This window comes from Balearica regulorum, chromosome 7 (genome assembly GCF_011004875.1).
Source record: "Balearica regulorum gibbericeps isolate bBalReg1 chromosome 7, bBalReg1.pri, whole genome shotgun sequence".
Taxonomy (NCBI): domain Eukaryota; kingdom Metazoa; phylum Chordata; class Aves; order Gruiformes; family Gruidae; genus Balearica; species Balearica regulorum.
Genome location: NC_046190.1, coordinates 40,288,878 through 40,310,283, shown reverse-complemented (window position 1 = coordinate 40,310,283; position 21,406 = coordinate 40,288,878). Strand labels below are relative to the sequence as shown.

The window sequence follows — 21,406 nt, the reverse complement described above, 5'->3', positions numbered from 1 at the left end:
CAAGGACTGCTTGCTTTGCCATGTCTTCAGTATAAAATGTAGGGGTTCCAGATGAAACTAGCTGGCGACAGTTTCAAAACAGCAGAGGTAGCGTCGTGGTGTGAAGTGAAATTGTGGATCTTGCCTATAAAATGCCGCAGATGCCCAAAGTTTCTGAGGAGAGAGCAGACAAATTCGTGAAAAGAATTGGCTGTAAAATACAACGCATCCTCTGACTCAGGAAGTCTTTCACCTGCAAGTTGGTGAAGCTTGGAAGAGGCTTTGGGGAGAAACCACTACATACTTTTGCCCAATTATGCAGCTGTTCTGAGGCATCCCCTTTCCTCCGGCTTGTTCTTCACTTTCCCATCCCTCGTTTTGTTCTTTCCGTACCCTTTGCCTTGCTTTCTGTTTATTTCACTTGATCCATATTCCCTCTCTCTGTGTTTTGTTGTTCCCTGTGCCTTGCAGACCCCCTTCCTACCTCCAACCACCACAGACCCTTCCAATTTTAATAGACCGCTCCTTTGCCATCTTGCTCCTGTTCAGGTCACTGGCAAAGCTCTGGTCAGCCTGCACTGAACTGGAGAATGAACTTCACCAAAAATAACATCTCTTCTAGCAAAGCACCCAGCGGTCAGAAGCAAAACAGTATCTACAGCCTTCGTCTTACCTTCTCTGATGAGTTTTCCAACTATGCTAGCTCCCTTTGGTGACCTTCTCGTCCTGTATTCAAGAGCTACGATCTCCTAGAATACAAGTCAGTCATCCATACATTCGATTTGAAATTTTACAGTTGGGGGGGGGGGGAATTTGCAATCTCATTTTTCAATATCAATCCAAAAAAACCGCCAAAATGTTCTCTTTTTCCACAGCTGCAAACCCCAAATTGACGGAAAAGTGTGCCGAATGATGAAGGTAGGGCAAAGCAACGCCTCGCCCCGGCTGGGTCTGTGTGAACAGGGAAAGCTCCAGCGGTACCAGAGGGATGGAGGCTTCTCTGTAGGGTCGGCTTCTGGAATGAGACGAGTCCTGCGTTGAGCCTTCAGCAACGTAAAGGTTTTGAGACGCTTAATTTAGGGGAGCTGGATGAATTTGGGTCTCGCTCAGGCGCAAAGCTAGGTCTGAAAGGCTTTAAAACTTCAGTGGCATTGACGCAAGAGCAGAATGGTTGAAGAGAAGTTGTCAAAACTTTGGATTTATTACACTTATTACAGAGATCTCCTTATTTAAACCTTTTTCTGGACAATTTTCTGTTACTATATATAGAGTGTAGTTACTCTTTTCATTACAAGTTGAAATTGGATAACTATTACCTCCGTTTCTCTTAGCAAACTACTGACAAATTCTTAAATTTTGTCGATTTTCCTTCTGGCTGATCCCTGTTACCATCCCAAATCTGCCGAGTGCTGCGTTTTCCAAACTTGAGTTATTAACCTCCGAAATGTCGCTGTTTCCGAGGGGAGGACGGAGCGTTTTTATTACGAGGCGGGTGGCGGGGCAGGGCTTGGACCCCGTGCGGGGCCAGGCCCTGTTGCTGCCGGGGAGCGGCGGCCGGAGGGAGCGGGAGCTCCGGCCCGGGCGGGCTGGGAGCCGAGGGCCGGGCCGGGCCCGGCCCGGCAGTGCCGGCGGGCGGAACCTTCGTGCGGGGCGGCGGGAGCCGGCCGGAGAGGGGAAGCGCGGGACGCGCCGCCGCCGAGCCAGGGCCCGCGTTGCTGCCGCCGCCGCCTGTCGCCGCCTTCCTCCGCCCGTGCGGCCGGCGCCGCGACCCGCCGGCCGCGTGTCCGAGAGACCGGCCCGAGGGGTGAGTGACCCGGCGGGAGAACGAGCGCCCGTCCCCGCCGCTTCTCGCCTCCGCGTCGGCACCTGCCTGGCGGCGGGAAGGTCACGGGCGGCGGGGCCGGCCCGGCCCTCACCGGTGCCGCTTCGCCTCACCGCGCCGCCATGGCCGGGCCCCGGGCGGCCGCCGCCTCCTCGCTGGGGCCGGGCGCTCCCCGAAGCCTCCTCCTGCTCTCGCTGGCGCCCAGCGGGCGGCCCGGGAGGCCGGCTCGGCGGCCCTGCCCCTTCGCTCCTGTCAGCTGCGGCGAGGCCGTTGGTCTGGGTGGCCTGGCCGGGAACCGGCCCGTTCCTGTGGGCCGCTCCGCCATCCGGGGCGGGGGTGTGTGTGTGCTGCGTGGGGGCGAAGCCGAGTCCTTGAAGGGGAAGCGGCGGGTCCTGCCTCAGGGCTCGGGGCAGCCGGGGGTCTCCTCCCGGCCACCGGGCCGCTGCTCCGGCCGCGCCGCGGGAACCAGCCCCGCTTGTCCCTTTGGTTTCGTTTTGGTGTCGGTAGGGCCGCACCGAAATGCGGCGGTAGCCGTGCGGAGCTAGGGTTGGCCTGCAGTTAACTGTCCTTCTCGTTATCTCCGCGATCTGCCTGGAAAACAAACGCTAAAATGTATGCAGGGTACCTCGTCTGGAAAGGTTACGCTTGAAATTCTCTCCTGTTAAAAGGTTTTCCTCACAGTTGTCGTTCAGGGCAAGGATTGCATAAGCAGCGGGGTTGTTCACTGGGTTTAGTGGCTTTTTTTTTTTTTTTAAGCTTTTTTGGTTGCTCACTGAATATTTTAAGAAATGTATTTTATTTTAATAAAGAAAAGATGTCCTTAAGAGGACATGCGGAATCTGCTAGCTCTGTATTACTTTCTTAGATGCCTAAGCAGGCAGATTTTATTTGATTTCCAAGCAGGTATAGCGACCGCCTTGATTTTTAGATTTCTGAACAGAGAACAAAGAGTTAAAAAAAAACCCCAAAACTGTTTTAGTGATCCACGCTGGAATATAGTAGCGAGCCATTGACATCTTTTGGTAAACGTGTTGCGGTGCCTCTCCAAATTCCGGCCTGCCGAATCCTTGCAAACGGAATCTGCGGTGTGACATCGCCTTGAGTTGAATAGGGGTGGACATACGGCCGCTGCTAGCTGAGCGAGGGGGAACTCAAGGATATCTTGGCTGTAGGTAGTCCGGCTTTTCCCTGGCTGACAGCTCGGGTTGGAGACCAGCCAGGGAGCGTCGGAAGCTGCCAAAGGAATTGCCACTGATTTTTGCCCTTGCAGCAGGAAAGTCGGACGGTGAACGAGGAGAGTGTTGGTGATTCTCAAACGGAAACTCCGCCAGCTGGGGCAAAAGTGGACTGGGGAAAGGAGACCCCAATTTTATAAGTAATTTTTCAATGTTTTAGGAAGGGGTTTTTCCTCTCTGCAGCACGCTCCCTTAACTTGAAGGTGCTGCAGTTTCTGGATTTGGCTTGTGCAGCAGCCAGCCTTTTCCCTTGATAGCTGTGTGCCACATCCAGCGTTTTCAGTTTTCCAGGGATATTAATAACTCCAAATATATTCTGCTAGGTGCAGGCTCTGGCTCTTAACCTCATTTTATTCCAATACAAGTCGTCGATTGCTCCTTAATGTGGCAGTTGGATGCCTTTCCTTTAAACTTCCTCTTAGGGAAAGGAACTCCCTGTTTAAATAAAGTAGTTATCTTTGTCTCCATGACTTGGCATTCTGGGCTCGATAACAGTCACAAAATGTCAGTCTTAACGGGAATATAAACTTGGCACTTACTTGAAATAAAGTAATCTTTATTAGAGTATTGTATAGCTGAAAGGAATGCAGCTTTCTTGAGGGAAGAGTGAAATCAGGACCTTTTTTGCATGTAGTCGATCAAGAAGTAAGGCCTCAAATTGTTGCTGCCATTTCTTCTCTGCTTACTGAAAGTGGAAACGATACCACCGTTACAGCGAGCGCCGCGCGTTTTAATCTCACGCGGTTTTATACGGCGTGGTTGTGCTATTGTTGAGATATTTCATTATGCGTTCACGGTGAGCTTTATGCCCACTGTGCGCATGGGAAGTAGTTTTGATAAAGTGGCGTTTAAGTACGAGGCAGATATTTTCTCAGCTTTAATTTTCTTTTTACATTTAGTGCTGAGAGGCAAAATGGTCCATGCTGAAGCATTTTCACGTCCTCTGAGCCGGAATGAAGTGGTTGGATTAATTTTTCGTTTAACCATATTTGGGGCTGTAACATATTTTACCATTAAATGGATGGTCGATGCCATTGATCCGACCAGAAAGCAGAAAGTAGAAGCTCAGAAACAGGTAGGATTTTATTTGTAAATATTTCTGTGAAACGCTGGCTCGTTCATTACTGTTCGTACAAAGAAGTCTGCTAACTGTAAACTGGACTTGCAATAACCAACGGAATGATTTACAAAAGCATGTGGAATAAAAAATTTTTTAAAAAGTATTTTTTTTTTTAAATCGCAGGATCTAGGCTGTTAGTGTTTTCAGTGCTTACACTTTATAACAAGTTAAAATTTCTAGCTTGAAGTGGTGAAAAAACTGTTGGGCTGGTGAGCACGATGTCTCTAATGATCTGCGAGTGTGTGGTCCCAGCGCCGTTGCTCCTTCTGACAACTTTGCTAAGCAGCAGTCGTGTTAAATAATGCTCTCATCAGTCTCTTGCTTGATTTTTAAAACCTTGAGCAGAAGTAACTTAATTCTCTGCTGCTTTTTGGCAACGTAATGGCAGAGGCAGGGACTGTAGTTGCTCGTGACAAAGCGGAACACCACTGTCCAAATACCTTTTTAAGAATAACTTGCACTTTGTCCATCTCCCTCTGTTCTCCCCCACGTCCAGTAGCAGTCAAAATACCCTGGAAAGGGGAGATTCCTGAGAGTTAATGCTTTGAGAAGAGATTTAGGTGCATTTCAGAACCAAAAGTTAAGTGTTTCCTTTGGAAATTATTGAAGGAAATGTTGCAGCTTTTTTTTTTTGTTGTTTTCTGGCTGACACAGATTTCACAGATTCAAACAGCAATTTTGAGCAACCTGATGCTCTTTTCAGTGGGTTTTCTTTTTTAATGAAATCTTTAGTTAAAAAATTGGCCCCACTTTGGAAATCGACTTTCACAATCTGTGCTAGTGCCAGCTGTTATATAAGAGGTTGCAGTATTCCAAAAGCATGTCGGACTTAACCGCAAAGTTTGAGTATAAAGAGAAACTGAATTGTGAAAGCGTGTTGACACAACAAATGACTTTTCCTTTTAAATAGGGGAAAAAGAAAACATTGAATACATAGAAAAAATCGACTGGCTTCTGTGAATTATCTGTTGGTTTTTCCTTAAAAATATACGAATCTCTCCTTGATACAGTGCTGTGGAGGTCGGGGAGGGGGGCATGCTTTTTATAATAACACAATTTTATTTCTCTTTAAAGTGCGTGTGTATTGTTTGCAGGGTTGTGAATGAAGATAATTAAGCACATGAAAGACCTCTATAGAGTTCTATTTAATAACAAGCTTCAGGCTTTTCATCTGAATCCTATACAACGTTTGTAAGGACCGCTGGGCTTTTTTTTTAAGTGTAACGTGCCTGTATCAGCTTTGGAAACTCCCGTTACAGATCATGGAAATGATTTTGTACTGAGGTTACCTGTGTGTCTGCAGACGTGTTCTGAACAGCAAGCTCCGTGTTTTAATGTTTATTTGGGTTGCTTTTCAGATCATCATGTAGGACTTGTGGATTTGGTGGTGGGAGGGCTGGTGTGACACTTATTTGATGGGAACTGAGACATATGACTTAATTTCACTCAAGTGACAAGAAGTCATTAGGAAATAGCAGAACCTTATACTTCAGACGGATTTAAGGTCTTTTCAAACATGGCTTACGGATAAGCTTTTCAGACTCCAAATAGCAGTTCCTTAAAAACTAATTTTTGAATTAAATATTCAGTTTCTTTCGCTGATTTTTCTTGGCATTTTATTTCCCCCAGGCTGAAAAACTAATGAAGCAAATCGGAGTGAAAAATGTCAAGCTTACTGAATATGAAATGAGTATTGCAGCACATCTCGTAGACCCACTTAGCATGCATGTAAGAAACTCTTTTCTGTGTTACTCTGATGAAAGCACTTCATACATGGAAGATCTTGATTTTGACTTTGGGTGACATTATTTGTCATATATATATCTATATATGGAAATACATAGAAAATATTTCCGCAATTTAAAACTAAAGTTTCATCGTTGAGAGCAGAGTTTTTTTAATCACTTGTCCTTTTTATTTTGAGGCCTTGCACTACTTTTAAGCTTGTGGGTATTTTTTGTTGGCAGGGACAACAATAATAATTTCTAATACTGTTTTTCCATATCAGGTAACCTGGAGTGATATTGCAGGCTTAGATGATGTTATTACAGATTTGAAAGACACTGTCATTTTGCCTATCAAGAAGAAATATTTGTTTGAGAATTCCAGGCTCTTACAGCCACCAAAAGGTAGGAAGGAAACGTTACGGATTTATATGTTGGTATTATTAAAAAAAAAAAAAAAGGTTACAATTACCCATAAAGGAAAGAGGAAGTGGGTTGCCAGTCCAAAGTGCAACCGTTAGGGCTGATGCCAGGGAAAACCCTCAGGTTTTTCCTCTTCTCTTGCCGTGAAATCAATTGCTAGTGAATAAGTTTCATCTTAATAATGCAGCAATAATTGCTTTTCAGTTATTGATTTTACATTTTGGTCTGCTTATCTATGTAGGCTGCATTTTTAACTGCCTAAATTGTCGAATTTATTTTTTTTTTTTCATCTTGTACCCCATCTTGTCCTGTGGCAGAGGTGAGCTCTAACTCTGCTGTACAGCTTTGTACGCTTGGTTAATATTTCTACGGTATCATAGAAACATCAGTCGTAAACATGAGACGTCAATGTAAGCTAATCTTGCCAGACATCTCTCCATTCCAGTCCTAGAGATTCCAGTCATTCAAAGAGACAGAAATCCCATTTTTTATTCTGGAGATCCCTTGATTTTCTCCGGAGCTGAGTTGCACAGTATTGAGGCAGTAAGGAAACCGGCAGGTGACAAAATAACTTTCCAACAGTAAAACAGAAGTTGGACTCTCGCTGTCGGAATGCTTACAGCCATATTTGCTGTATGTTACTGCAGACGAGTAGAATATGAACCTAAAACATTGGACAAAATGCCAAAGTTTATCTTTACTGCTCTGATCCTTGGAATATTGTCTTCTGAAAATTCTCTGAAAACTGTTCATTACATTAATTAAATATATCTGTGACGGTCTCAGTTTCGTGTACTAAGTGATAGAAAATGAAGCACTTTTGTAACTGGTTTAGTTTTTCCAGGCTACTTTCTGTTTAAGTCACAAATTGAAACTGCCTGGAAAATTACTTCAATGTCATGATCTAATAAGCTGAAGGAAAAAATTATTTTTTATTTATCTTTTCAAAGCAGACTTCCCATGTAGGGCAGACTCCTCGGTTTTATTAGTGGCTTGTACTGTGTGCTAATGGGAAGCATTGCTTCAGAGTAATTACGTTTGTGGTTGTCAGTCACACGAACAGAAAAAACCCCTAATCTAGGAATTCTCTGTGTTTCAGGCTTGTTTGTTTTTTCTTTGAATTGTTTTCTTTACAACTATGTTAGAAAAACACTGCTGTGAATTCTTTCACTATGACAAGTTTAAAAATAATATGTCATATTTAATTTTGGGTAATTTGTTTAAAATGTTTGTGGACGCTTCCCCCCCCGTGCTAAGTTTTATTAGCAAGGCTGAAACTGGCTATAAGCAAGGCCTGTCAAATGCTTACAGGAAATAAATAGGGTTTTAATTTTATGTAACCTTTATAGCCACAGTAATAAAACAGTCATATTTCAGATAAATGTCTCCCTTCAATTTCACCGTACCTGTCTTTAGATATTCTTAGCTTTAATTTTCTAATGATATCTTAAATACCTCTGTATTTGATTTGATGGAACACTGTGTATGTTGGTTTCTTATCTCCTAAAACTTGAATACATTACAAGCCTGGACACTATCAGGTCTGTCGTACCAAAGCATGTTTTCTGTACAGCGAGCATTAACACTGCTACTTTTTCAGGAGTACTTCTCTATGGCCCTCCTGGCTGTGGCAAAACGCTGATCGCCAAAGCTACAGCAAAGGAAGCAGGTTGTCGATTTATTAATCTCCAGCCTTCAACGCTGACGGACAAGTGGTACGGGGAGTCTCAGAAACTGGCTGCAGCTGTCTTCTCTCTTGCTGTAAAGCTCCAACCGTCCATCATTTTTATTGACGAAATAGGTAAAAATCCTTTTTTTTTTTTTTTTTTTGGTAACTATAGCAGAATGACATTAAACTGTAGCGTCGAGTCGATGGGTATATTGATCTACTGTCCTCTGTTCCTTAAAAGGAGTGATAATGGAACAAGGTTTAGGAATATAAATAGTATTGTAAAGTAATGGTGGCAAATTAGGAAAAACAGTGTATTCCTTCCTCGTGTTAGTGGAGGAAATTACAAGTAGAACAAGTTGCTGCTTATTTTTGGTTGGGCTAAGGTGGTTCATGAGGAAAGCTTTTCTTCTGTCAAGGGAACTACTTATTCAGGAAACCCATCACCCATACAATTCAATGCTTCTGCTGTGAGGGCACGTAATGGAAAATAAAACATGGGTTTAGGAGAGCTCAGGAATATTTTAATAAGGCTGAAGAAGTAGGAGGGGAACTTCACTTGGGAAGAGAGCAAAGGTGCCAGTAGTTCAGCACATCTGGACTTGTCGCATTAGTGTTTTAGTCGTGTGAATGTGAGCAGTTCAGTTACAATTGCTCGTTGTCTCGTAGCACTGGCACTTCCTAGAGCGGCTTGTAACAGCCTGATGAAGCTGTTAGCCTTTCCACAGTCTAGGTTTCTTCTGAAGGGGCATCGTGAAGATGCTTTTTATCCTTCTGTACAGGAGTGAAAAATGTGGTGTTTTCCTAGCTGTTGGAAATTCTTTAGGCAACCACTGGCAGAGTTAGAGCTCTGCGTAACGAAGCGTATAGCCTACTTTACGTCAGTCCTGCAGCTTGCTGTTCTCCTGTGCTTTGGTGTCCTCTAGCTTGCCAGACTATGCTATGCTTCTATCTTTGCATGAGAAATTAAGGTGAAAATTACACTTTCCATGAATTCAGGAAAGTGAAAACTTGGAGCACAGGATTTGGGACAGTCTCATGCGATAGGCATGTACTTGTGTGATGTAATTTAACAGATGTGCTTTAAAATGTGAAATTCCACTTTCCTATTCTTCATCATAAGAAATATTTTTCATTTATTGACAACATTTTTAAAAAATATTTATAAGGGAATAGCACAAGTCTGCACACGAGAAATCAAACAGCGTAGTTTCTGTGGCAGGATTGAAAGTAAACTGCTTTACTGAATCCTTTGATACAGATTCCTTCTTACGAAGTCGGTCAAGTTCCGACCATGAAGCTACAGCTATGATGAAAGCTCAGTTCATGAGTCTGTGGGATGGACTGGACACTGATTATAACTGCCAAGTAAGTACAAAGGATGACGAGAAAAGTAACGGGATTCTTCCCTCTCAGTTACTGTGCATCGAGCCATCTGGGAAGAGGAGCCGATTGCAGGTGGTAATCATGGCCAAAAGAGCGTCTTTACCTCTCACAGATTAACAGAACGTTACGGGAATGAGACGAGTCATGTTAATAGATCATTGTTCTTCTTGAGCAGACTGTTTTTGTAGGTGTTTTGGTTTTAATTAAGAGGTGTTATTTTCAGAAGTGTCTTAAGTCTCAATAATATAGCTGTATAGTTTGAGCTGCCAAAATTGGGAATTTTTAAACTGTTTTGAAAAACATTTTGTCAACAGTATTTTCTTCAGGTGAAGCGAATCTTTGATTTTTGGAAAGGTATTGAAAGATCTGAGTATTCATCCCGGTTGCAGGTTGGTTGGTTTGTTTCCAGAAAAGCATTAGACTAGCATTAGACAAGCACTAGACTCTGGAGTTAATCTGAAAGGGTAGAGAAGTTGATGTTATCAAAAGACAAGTTCTATTAAATGGAGCCATGCTTCCATTCCGGTATTCCTGTACGCTTCTGCAGCCCTCCCGTAATCTCAGCAGAAGTGTTGTATTTTGGAGAGGGGGAAAAAAAAATACAAAAGCTGCTGGTGCTGTAAAAACAAACAAACAAAAGCCATTTATGAAATAAATAACTTGAACTTACCGTAGACAAAAGCCTGCTTGGTACGTTCCTGAACTGTCACCTGGAGCAATCTATTTAAGGCCTTTAAAAATGATGTTTATTCTCCAGATTAAAATTTTCAGCCTTTTTAATCTGTATTTTTCTGTGAATGGATTCCAATGCTCTGACCTCCATTAGTTCTTTCTTTGTAAAATCTGCTTTTCCTCCTCTGTCAAGCTTGTACTAAAGATACTTTTCAGTTGACTTTTAAAAAACTGATTAGGACACAAAGCAGAATGTTTGCTTACCATTAACAGGAGGCCAACGGTATGAACGCTTAACTGGAAGCTAATACGATCTTGCAAGCACACGTTTCTTCCCATGTTTGAACGTATTATCTTTTTTTCCCAACATCGTGACAACTTCTCGGAGCAAGTCAAATTGTTCGTTCCTCGCAGTAAGGCGATACGTGGTCTTACCCGTCTCTTGAGTTCAGCGTGCAGAGCCTGCACAAGTCACTCTTGTCCCCTGCTCGTGTGCCCCTGCGGGGTAGGGAGCCACCGAAGTAAAACGTGACGCAAGCCATCGGCTGGAGGCACCCCAGGGGTCGATTCAGGGTTCTGGGGAGTTTTTCAGTCGGTACCGTGTTTCAGGCTCCTCCCCGAGATGTCATTGCAATTCAGGAAGTGTTCTTTAAGCGATGTTTTGACGTTTGCATTGTCTCGGGTTTTGACAGCCAGCTCACTGGGCTCTTTTGTTAATTACAAATGTTTACTTGGGAGCTTTGGGTTGCTTGTCTGATTCTTGCCAAACAAATTTCCTTTGAATAAGGATTAAATTTGGCTTTTGTTACAGTAACAAAAATTCCAAATGCTAGGAGGAAATGGTAAATAAGTGTTGTGATGAATGTTATTTGTTCCTGTGTTGATTGCACCTGAAAAGCCTGTTCAGCTTTGGGCTAAACCTGCCAAGGGGATAGTCTTGAGTCCCGCCAGGAACTTGGGGCACCGTGCCTGGAAAACAGAGCTGTGCTGCTTGAAGGGACAGCTTGAAGCCTGTACAGCTGCATGTGTGCACACAATCACAGAACCTGCAGACAAAGCTGGTTTTGGGAAGGCTCCTCGGCTCCGGTGGCGCAGAGGGAACAGCACTGTGTCCCACGTCAAACCTTGATGCAGACAGCGTGGGTGCAGCGATGCGTCTTTGCAAGAGGCAGCTCAGCCAAACTTCAGCGCGTTTAGCACGCAGGCAAGAGCAAAGCGCTCATACATAATGCCTTCTAGAAGGTGAAGACTGCCGGAGCCCTGGCAAAAAATGCACATTTTGACTTTTTTCTGTGCGTAGCGCTTTGCCACCATATAATGAAGCCTCTAGGTGGCAGGGTGACTCTGCTCCGCGACACGCAACCCAGGCTGGCCAGGGGCTGCTGGAGCTGCCAGGGCTGGCTGCGGAACAGTGACCCCGGACAAAAGACCAGAAGCACGTCAGGAAACTGTATTGATAGGAGATTAATTTCCCTGACATTTTTCACTTTTGTGACTGGGTGTTTACAATGTACATAACTTACAATAACAAATGAGAAAATGAGGCTGATGTGAATGGAAAGTAAATTTGTTCTTTAGCTAATAACTGGAATGCGGTCAAAAGAGGTAGATACTCTCCTTGTTTTGAACTTGGCTTGTACACATCTAATGCGCTGCTGTTACGGTAGACCGGTGCATATAGGTTCTTACTGACTTGTAATGCTTTTTTTTTTAACAGTAAAAAAACCCCCAACATTTTAGTGCATGCAAAAGCTGCCAGTTTGGTCATCCTGGTGAACTGATGGCTTTTCTTTTTTCAACATAGCACAAAAATGCCACATTTTTTAGTACCTTATCAAAACACCTCCTTTCAAGTTCCTTCTGGACCACCAGGAACTAAAGAGACATCGCCAGGACTTACAAGCAGGAGTTTTGGGTTACTGCTTAGAGTTTGAACTTTCAAATTGGGCTCAGAAGGCTTCACACTAATGTAAAAATCTCCACCCAGATGGTACTCTGTGGTACCAGTGCTCTCTTAAGCTGCCTGTTTAAATCCAGTTGCTGAAATCAGTACCAAGAAACCTTACGTAACTTCTTTAACTGTCGATGTTCTTGATAAAGTGTGGAAGAATCAGTCACACGTTTGGTTTTGAAACTCCAATAGGGTGATGTTTTCAAAGGCTGGTTCCAGGCTGACTCGTTTTTTCTGTTGGTGCACGCAGGTAATAGTAATGGGAGCCACCAACCGTCCTCAGGATCTTGACTCTGCAATCATGAGAAGAATGCCGACCCGGTTTCATATCAACCAACCTGTAAGTCATGCCAGGTTTGCCTGAACAGTGTGCTGGTAGCTGAGCTACGGGCAGGTGCCTCATCAGCCAAGAAACGCACGTCTCTGGTTTGGTTTTTTTAAAGGAATACTGTATTATTTTGGTCTGGCTTTAGGTTTTTAGAACCACATACATAACTTTGCTTTTTAAGGTGAAGTTTCTCACAGAAATATTGATTGCTTGGGTCTTTTATCTGAAACAACCCCGTGTGTTCTGAGAGCTTCCCACCCATTTTCTTCATCTGTAAGAATGGAGAGGCTTAGACGCTCCCCTCTGGAAAGAGCTTAGTCTTAACTTGAAAACTGTCACAAAAAGCACAAAAGTGACTGCGCACACTTGCCTACGGGGAGAGTGGCACCCAGATCGGATAGTACCAAGCAGCCGGTACATATTGACTATCATTTATACCTTCTCGATAACACAGTATTTAGAAGAGAAGGAGAGAAGAGGGAATGAAATCTGCGTGCCAAAGCCTACATTCTGCTCAAGCCTTGCCACAGTCAGGCACCGCAAGCAACCTGGAAAACCGTTTTTATTCCGATTACGATTTATGCCAAACAGGCAGTAATTAAGGTCTTTATCAATTAGGCCAGCCATCACAAGGTTACCCTTACTATAAATTTTGCGATTGCCATCCTTTTCAAGGTATTTTAGTCGCCTTCAAACACTTAGAGATATCACAAGATCTTTTTGTATCAATAGTATAAAGAGTTCAGTCGTGGTTGTCGGTATTCCCTTCTGGCTACAGAAATAGCCTTCGTTATTCACTTTTTGCAGAAACTTAGAGACAAAACTGGAGGAGTGAAGCTCTTGATTGTGCAAGAGAGTAGTCATGTTCCCAGACCCATCTTGTTTGAACTGGCTTTCACTCCTTGTGGGCGGATACTTTTCGAAACAAAGCATTTATGACCCACTAACTGCTTTTCTGCGATGCCTGCTCACAGGTTTTCATACACCTTACTCATCTTCAAGTTCTCCTTGAATTAGTAAGGGGCAAGGATGTGTATTTTAGTACTTTATCGTGTCTTTCTATCAAGAACCGTTGTTAGAAGGATGAATTACCCGCAGGTAACAGTGCCTCGGGGTATTACAGGGGTTGTCTCCCTCTCCCAGGACCAGAGTTACAACAGGAGGTGTTGTTCAGGGCACAGGCACGTAACTTTCCTTACCCCGCTACAGCCATACCATGACCTTACAGCTTGTCTCTTGTTCTTGTCTGTGGCACTTTGATACAACCAAGATTGGTTACGAGTCTTTTATTGAGGGCCGAGATAATTCATGTGCTGTGGATGGGAAGTTTGCACAGGTATTGCTGCGGAGTAGCTAAAGCCTTGCAGATTTCATAACTACGTTTGAGATGAAAATGCCCAAAATTGCTCATAAGAAATTATCTGCAAGGCAGAAGGAAACAGGAAAAGTATCTTTTGAGACAGAGTATCAACTGTTTAGCTGCCAGAGTATCTATGGGGCGGTTTTTTCCCTTTTTAACAATGAAAGTGAGTTGAGGACAAGTTTGGTTTTGGAGAAACAAAAAACCTGTCTCTTTGCTGCCTGTGTTTTACCTTGCTGGTAAGGATATGCTCAGGACATAACTGTTTCTTTCAGTAACCTCATTACAGTACATGATTTATATTGCTTAAAATTTCCCAAGCACCATCTGTAGAATTAATTTTTTTTTTTTTAAGCAGAACAGTTTATCCTCTTCATCTGGTTTAGCAAAGTATTGAGAGCATCCCCTAGATCTAGAGAGTCAGCCCTCCGTTAAAGATGATAGGAAATCTTTGGAGACGGCTGCCTTCATCTAGGGCATAGTAAGACAGCGCCTTTTCCCTTTCCCTGTAGTTGGGGTAAATGTGTATGCTCGAATGTTTATTTTCACGTGCTCCTGGAGTCAGAGTGCCCTAGGTCTCGTTTTGCTGAGTGATTTGCCATCAGATGGGTTTCCTCAGTGTGTATCACATCCTGTTTGAGGGATCAGCTCGTGTCACTGAATTGTGAGAGCCTATACGCTGCAAAATTGATAGGTGTTACGTACGTTTATTTTTGTACTCTAGTAACTTTGATCTCTTTTGTTTAAGGCTCTGAAACAAAGAGAAGCAATCTTGAAGCTAATTTTGAAAAACGAAAATGTAAGTAGACTTCTTTTAATGGTTAATTTGCTGTATTACTGTTTTCATGAGTGCAAGCTCTGGAGTTGTAGAAAACATGTTTTATAATTGACTGTCTTGGGGTAACGTAGAGATTATCTACCAGGGTATTTCTGATTATAACTTAGGAATCTTTTGTGGTTTTAGGTGTGGTGTTAAATTAAAGCAGTAGAGTTGCGTACTGGTTTAAGCATGAGCCTCAGTCAGAGCAGCAGGCTTGGATTTTGTGGTGAATCACCATCTCCGAGAAAAATTACTTAATTTCTCTGTCTCCATTTTCTTGTTATATAAGAAGATAATGTATTTATCTCTCTAAAGATGCTGAAGGCGAATCATGTTTGGAAATCACTTTGATCAGTGAAAGAAATTTCAAGACATCATTACGCAGGGAAAAGAGAGGCCTAATTTTTTTTAAACTCCATACAGGCTCAAGTCAAGAAAGGAGCAATGACACTTTTTGACAGTGCTGCTTTTTGCACTTTTGATCCCTAGTTCCTGTTTCCGTTAGAGGAAAACTACTATAGATATTGTTACTACTGTTTTTTTTAAGAGGCCTAAAAATCACAACTGCTCATTGCAAATAGCTGAGATATGGGGGAGGTTACTTTGCACATGGTCATTTTGAATTGTTTGCGTAGGATTAGAATGTAGGTTGGCTTTTTTGCAAATTACTAGGCATAGATGGAAGAACAGAACTGATACGAAATGCCAAAGGAGTTGTGCAGGAAGAGCTGCCCTATTTGCAGAAGATCTCAAAGTATAACGTCTCTTGCAAAGTGGTGATTTCAGACTCAAATCTCTTTTCAAGAGCTCTTTCATCTGTTAGGGAGATATGCCAAATAATAGACCCTTATTCCGGCTCCCCAAATATCTGCAGCCCTTGCACGCAAGTGGATTCTGTCTCCTTTGCCTCGGCAGCTGGGCCTGGGAGTTGCAGCACCTTGGCCTTAGCACCTTCAGCAGGGATCTAAATTGGCTCCTGAATACGGACCTGAAGGAACACGAGGTATATCAAGCATCTGGCAGTAAATCACAAGTCACACACACAACATTTTTCGGGGGGAAAAACAAAAATTAGCCTGTATTGGTTATCCCTTAGGAGGAGGAGTTAGATCTCTCAAGCCTGGCTTATGTTCAGCAAGAGTGACAGGCTTCCTGGCAGCTCTTCACACGACAGGCGCGGCCGTGCCCTCCGTTTTCCTTGCCCGTCTTAAAATCTTGTTTCTCCTTTCTCACTTGAAGGGAAATCCTTGCCAATGCCTGCTACACAACATGCCCGTTTCCTATTTCTTCGTAGCCAGTTGCGTTGCTCCGTTCAATTTTTGATGGCGTTCCGCCCCACGTCGAGCAAATGCATTGCAGGTGCACAGCTGACTGTTACTGGCTTCCGTATTTGTGTGCAGGATCGTGCTTTAAAGCAAAGCACTTCAAGATGGCCAGGCTGCAGTGTCTGTAGGAGGAACTTTCGATGCCGCTTTTGCCTTCCTTCCCGTGCCTGGGGAGCCAGATGGCTCGATCCGGACCCGAACCAGAGCACTGCGTGCTGAGCCGCGGGTCAGGGAGCTGGGGCTCAAGTGCAGGCGCAAGATAGGAGCCAACAGCACAGTGTCACCGTAACCCTTGTCCTTCAAGAGCAGCAGGAGGACAGTGGGGAATTGGAAGGGTGCTCAGTGGATGCCGGCACGTTCCTCGGTTATTCTGGGGAGTGCACGGATTGAGGGGGGGGAGCTGGAAGCAGCAAAGATTACACCTGGGGCTTTGCCTTCATCAGCCTGGAATAGTTTCCCTCTTAGAAGAAGTCATCCCATAATTTCAGCCTTTTATTAGACTAATTTGGCTTTAACTTTTTGAAAAGGAAATGCTGATGCGTTGGAAAATGTGCTGGAAAGGGCTGTAATCAGAGATTCTGTAACTGGACTGAATAACTGTGGGGTCTTGGCTGGAAAGAGTTCAGTCTGATCCAGTGCACGGAGTCAGACACAGTATTTTGCCTCCGAGTTCCCCGTTTCGTGGTTGTATAAAGCAGGAGCAGTTGTTCAGTAACTTGGCAGACAGCTGAGCTGCCGAGGTGGTGAATGACTGCTTTTGAGGGTCTTGTTCCGCACCGAAAGGCATAACGGCAAACCGTAAATGCGCCAGGAGCTTTTTGCAGCCTTGTTGTGTCACTGGTCAAAAGACGTGTTTATGAAAACAAAATGCGCTCTTTCAAAGAATGTAAAAAAAAAAAAAAAAAAAAAAAAAAGGGCTGTGGCTGTGAAAGGAGACCCGTTTAGGTAGCACTCCTTGCCTGTGGATAAAAAGACGCACATGTGGTCTGATTGAGCCCCTCACAAAAAAACCCCGGTGCCGTTGCCGGAAACGTGTGCGGGCATTTGGGTAAATGGGTCGTTATTTCTGTGATCAGTTTTTGCCATCCTATAGGCTTCCAAAACCGCACAGGAACAAAATATTCCAATATGATGGTTCGCTTTCGGTTGCATGTTCTCTATATTTTTTTTTATCGGCTACAGAGTTTTCTGAGATGAAGCAGCAGTTTCATTTAATGAAATGAACTACTTGGAGGGTTCAAAGCATAAGTTAATAAAATAATTGTCTTTTAGCTCTCAAAAAAAGTCCAGACTGAAAAAGAAGATCTTAGGGCAGGTAAAAATACTTGGGGGTGACTGTTTCTTGTCCTCGGTGAACAAGGTAAATGACCTGAGAGTTTTCATGCTCATTCCTCTTGGTTTTGGACAGGTGGACAGGCACGTGGACCTCCTGGAAGTTGCTAAAGAGACTGACGGCTTCTCAGGCAGTGATCTGAAAGAAATGTGCCGGGATGCAGCGCTCCTCTGTGTCAGGGAATATGTTAATTCTGCCTGTGAAGAAGAGACGTATGTGTCTTTATTCTGTCTGTTACGATCGCTGAATGACAATTGTGAACGCTCGTGGTGCTACACGCGGCCCAATTACCGCGTGTATTTTCTGATTGAGTTGCAAATTTGTAGAGGTTTAAAAAACCTTGCTGTGACTCACAGAAAGCAGGAGGCTCTCTTTTTTCTTGACAAATTGCCTCTATACAACAAAAACCCCCAACAAATACGTTACCTTTATTCCGTTGTGACTATGAAAATAAGACTCTTTGTTCCAAGGTGTCGAACCAACAAGAGAGTGTTCTTACTGCGCTGTATTACCAGGCGTACGTGCTGGTGACGCTCTTGGACGCGCGGAACTCCACTTGCTGTGACATTTCTCTGATTGTCTCCCATACCTGCAGGCGATAACGTGCCCGGACGTCTCTCGTGTAATTTTGGATCCATGTCAGAGCTGCTGTTTTCAGTGCTTACTTCTCGTTGTTTGAACAGCTGTTACCCAGCACCTGAATCACCATCTTGCTTTTTTTTCTCTCTCTCTCTCTCTCTTAAAGCCATGACGAAGATGAAATTCGGCCTGTGCAGCAGCAGGATCTCCAGAGGGCAATTGAGAAGATGAGAAAATCGAAGGATGCCACACTGCAGAATGTTTTGATGGGTGTTGTTTTAGATTAAGACAAAAGAGTGCGTTTGCAGTTTCTGATGTGATTTAGTTTGACTTCTGTAATCAGTTAGCAAAAACGATGTCACGGGGGTGGGAGCGGGGGACGTTCCTTGAATAAGGGAGTTCTGTTTCTGGAATTGTTTTTTATACAACAAATTCTAAGTTATTGAAAACTTCGTCGTGCACAACTAGAGGTGGTAACAATAGATCATGAAGTGGAACAATTACAGCCCAGACCAAGAGCATCTGCCCGTGTCTTGTCCCAGAACCGACACCCTGTGCAGCCTTAAAGCAGGTTCCGAGGTGAAGCGTGGGCTCAGCGCGTCACCGCTGTGGAGGGGAGACCATCCATTTCCAGTTTGTGTATATACGTACGAGCGTGTGTGTATGTATTAAATGTATATATCCACACCTTTTTTTTATATATAGACATAACCTGTAGATAACTTGAGTATGGAAAATCTTTTCTACTTACTGAATCAAACCAAATCAGAAGATGTATAGATTAAATATTCGTCGATACTCGGTTCACATTTACTTCTTCCTTTTAGCAGCAAATACGAAGATAGAAATTCTGCTTCTAGAATAACTTCCAGGCAAAATTTGAAAACATTACTGGTTTTTTCTTTTACATGACCACTCAAAAGCTGGTGCCATTTAGTCAAGATAGCAAACTACTCTGAAAATGTTTGAATATATTTCATTTTATACGAATTCTGCTTTTTTAAGATGAATGCTGGGTTTATTTTTATTTTTCCCTTGATGCGAGTAATTGGAGTAGAATCTTAAACCGCTCTTTCCTAAAGCCCCACTCATTAGAAGCTCTCTGACGTCGTGGCTTTCTGATCTATTACGCATTTCAACGAGGGCTCGCTGCTATTTGAATCTCTCTGGAAGATGCACTGCTGCACTGTGGCACGGTACCGCGAAGCTCTGAGGCGCGGGGGGACCTCTTGTCGTGTTTTGCTCTGTCACGTGCTCTGGTCCTGCAGAATTGAAGAGAAGGGAAGGGGTTTGGGGTTTATAAATGTGATTTAGCAATGTTCTGCTGTACTTGCTGGTAACAGTTTTAGTAAATTCATGTAACGTTACGTAGTGATAAAGGCAAAGGGTTAAAAATGTAAGCGCAAAGGTGTTTTTGGTAAAGTTATTGTCAGTTGGTTTTCAATAACTTGATTTTTCTTCTTACACTATTATGAATTGTGCACCAGTTCAGCACCACTCTGTAATCAGAATTGCTCACGCCACGGGGGTGGCACGCTGTGTCACAGCTCTGCTAGCTATCGAGGGAGAGTGAGCATGGAAAGCAAGGCAACGGTGTAAAACGAAACGCACGGCAAAGTAAAATAAAGACGGCTGGCGCCGGCCATCGGACAGTGTTGGGTGCCGATGGCAATTCCCACTGAGCACGGCTTTCTCACTGGTGTCCTTTTGTCCGCCACACTGGTTGTGTCACGCGCCCGCTGCAGCAGGTCTTAGTTCAACCCCATTTCATCGCCTTGGGTAACGAACATGGGGGGTTTTTTAATAATTTAACAATTACTTTGCTTTTTGGTATGGGGGGGAAAAGGGTCTGTGGTAACTGCATGTTGCTCAAACACGAGGCCGTAGGAAATGAGGCACACCGGAAAAGGCCGGGCTGCCGACAGCTGAAAGCCTGGGCTGTGGAACGCTAATCCCACAAGTCGCGTCAGTGACGGGGCAGAAAGAGCTGCAAGCCGGCACTTGCTCCGGGAGAGCCGAGTTCAAGGACTAGTCGTAAAACTAAACACACTGGTAGCGCTGCTCACTGGGAGGGGGTTGCTCAGACGGTTTAAACTCTGCACGTGCCAGCTATTCCGTGTGTTTCCAGTGCCCGCTCCGGCGCTGGAGCTCTCCCAGCCCTCGCGGTAGGTGTTACACCGGGGAGAGGCCAGGCTGGCGCAATCACGCAGCTTGTCCTGCGCCTCCTCCCTTTTGTCGGGCGCTTCCTATGTGGGGAGGGCCCAGCGCGGGCAGCTGGTGCGAATCGGCTAAGGGTGAGCGAGCGTGAGGGGGGTCCTCGAGCGAGTTTAAATGCCAAGCTGAGCACGCGGGAATAGAAGGAGCCCTCCGCTGTTGGCAGAGGCCGGGTACGACATGTAGTTCCCCCGCTGAGCCCTGATCCCCTCTGTGCGTGTTCCTCCCCAAAGCCGGCTGTTGGTGTGCTGGCTGCACCTCGCCTTTGCCGGCAACGCGTGGCTGCAGGCTTAAGGGACTGATTTGAAGAGGTGTAACTGCCCCTGAGGACAGTTCCCACAGCTGGAGTGTCATTTCCACTTTTCTGAGGACTTTTCCATATTCGCCTGCTCCAGCTGCCCCGTTGGAAGTCCTGACCAGGGCACAGACCCCCCCCCCCAGCAGCTCGGTAGCAGAGGGTACGGTTTATCCTGCAGGAACATGGCTGATCTAATTCAGCGGGTTGGTCCATGCTCCTCACCTTTCGATCCCGCCTCTCCTCAGAGCAGGGCCAAGCCCTCTCCTGCGGCTTAGGGCCAGTTGCTCAAACCCAGGGTAGGGCCACAGGCGTGGGCTGAGGCCCATCCAGGCTTCGGTATTGAGCTTTGAGTTGCAATGCAAGGTTTTGGGTGAGAAACAGGTGTTTCTTGGGCTTTAAAGGTTGACTCCTCTGGCAGGAAGAGGCAAACAACAGTTGCTGAGGAGCTGTTCAGCCCGAGCATCACCGGTAGACAGTGTGCGCAGTACAGATCGTGCCTCAAGTGTTCCTGGGCTGTAAAGCAGCTGATCTTGCCAGTCTGAAACTGCAGCGCAAACAGAAAGCTTTGGAGTAGTCTTGTAAGCCATCAATACGTGTGGTGTCTGCTCTGTGTTTTTGTTGATTTAGTTTCTGTAAACCTTCACCAGTGTGTCCACGTTTGAGTTCTGTGAATACAGCTTTTGGGGTTTTGTGGGGTTTTGGGTTTTTTTTTTTTTGGACTGGCTTGGGCAACAGCATCTTTTCCCTCACTGGTGCCTGGGAACGGTGGGATGTGGCGGGGGAACAGCTCTGCTGGTGGGGGGGGGGGAAGGCAGGGTGGGCAGCTCTCCCTTCGTCTCTCCCCAAGCCCGGCGCGTTGACGGCGGGTCCGTTGGGCCGAGCCTGAGCATCGCTCAGCTGCAGCAGCATCCCGTCTTTCTGCAGGGGTTCAGCAGCCAGAAGGTGCTGAAGTGCTGGAGAACCAGCACAGAAACGCCGGGCAGCAGAACCCGTGCAGTGACCGTGCTGGTTAACCGTGGCTTGTTGAACGCTGCACAGCCCAGCCAGCCAAGAGGTTAAATCAGTTGAGGCTCCCAAAAGCAAACAACGGCCTCGCTGCTGGCTGGTCCAGCCGTGGCCCTGAGTGCGCGAGGCTGGACCGGGGGTGGCTCCCACCGTGACAGACCTG

The 21,406-nt window shown here is 45.0% G+C and overlaps 1 protein-coding gene across 3 annotated transcripts; it reads left to right on the top strand.

Annotated features, from left to right (window-relative positions):
• Positions 1 to 568: 568 nt before the first annotated feature.
• ATAD1 (ATPase family AAA domain containing 1) lies at positions 569 to 19,408 on the top strand. 3 transcript variants are annotated; one of them, XM_075759036.1, is made up of 10 exons: positions 569 to 739; positions 3,936 to 4,111; positions 5,786 to 5,884; positions 6,165 to 6,285; positions 7,904 to 8,104; positions 9,234 to 9,340; positions 12,232 to 12,321; positions 14,418 to 14,468; positions 17,223 to 17,359; positions 17,893 to 19,408. In XM_075759036.1, coding segments are annotated over exons 1-10 (1,104 nt in total). In that variant the 5' UTR covers positions 569 to 738; the 3' UTR covers positions 18,014 to 19,408. The 3 variants fall into 3 exon arrangements, with proteins under 3 accessions (XP_075615151.1, XP_075615152.1, XP_075615150.1); XM_075759037.1 differs by lacking the exon at positions 569 to 739 and adding an exon at positions 1,628 to 1,783; XM_075759035.1 differs by lacking the exon at positions 569 to 739 and adding an exon at positions 1,923 to 2,422.
• The last annotated feature ends 1,998 nt before the right edge of the window (positions 19,409 to 21,406 follow it).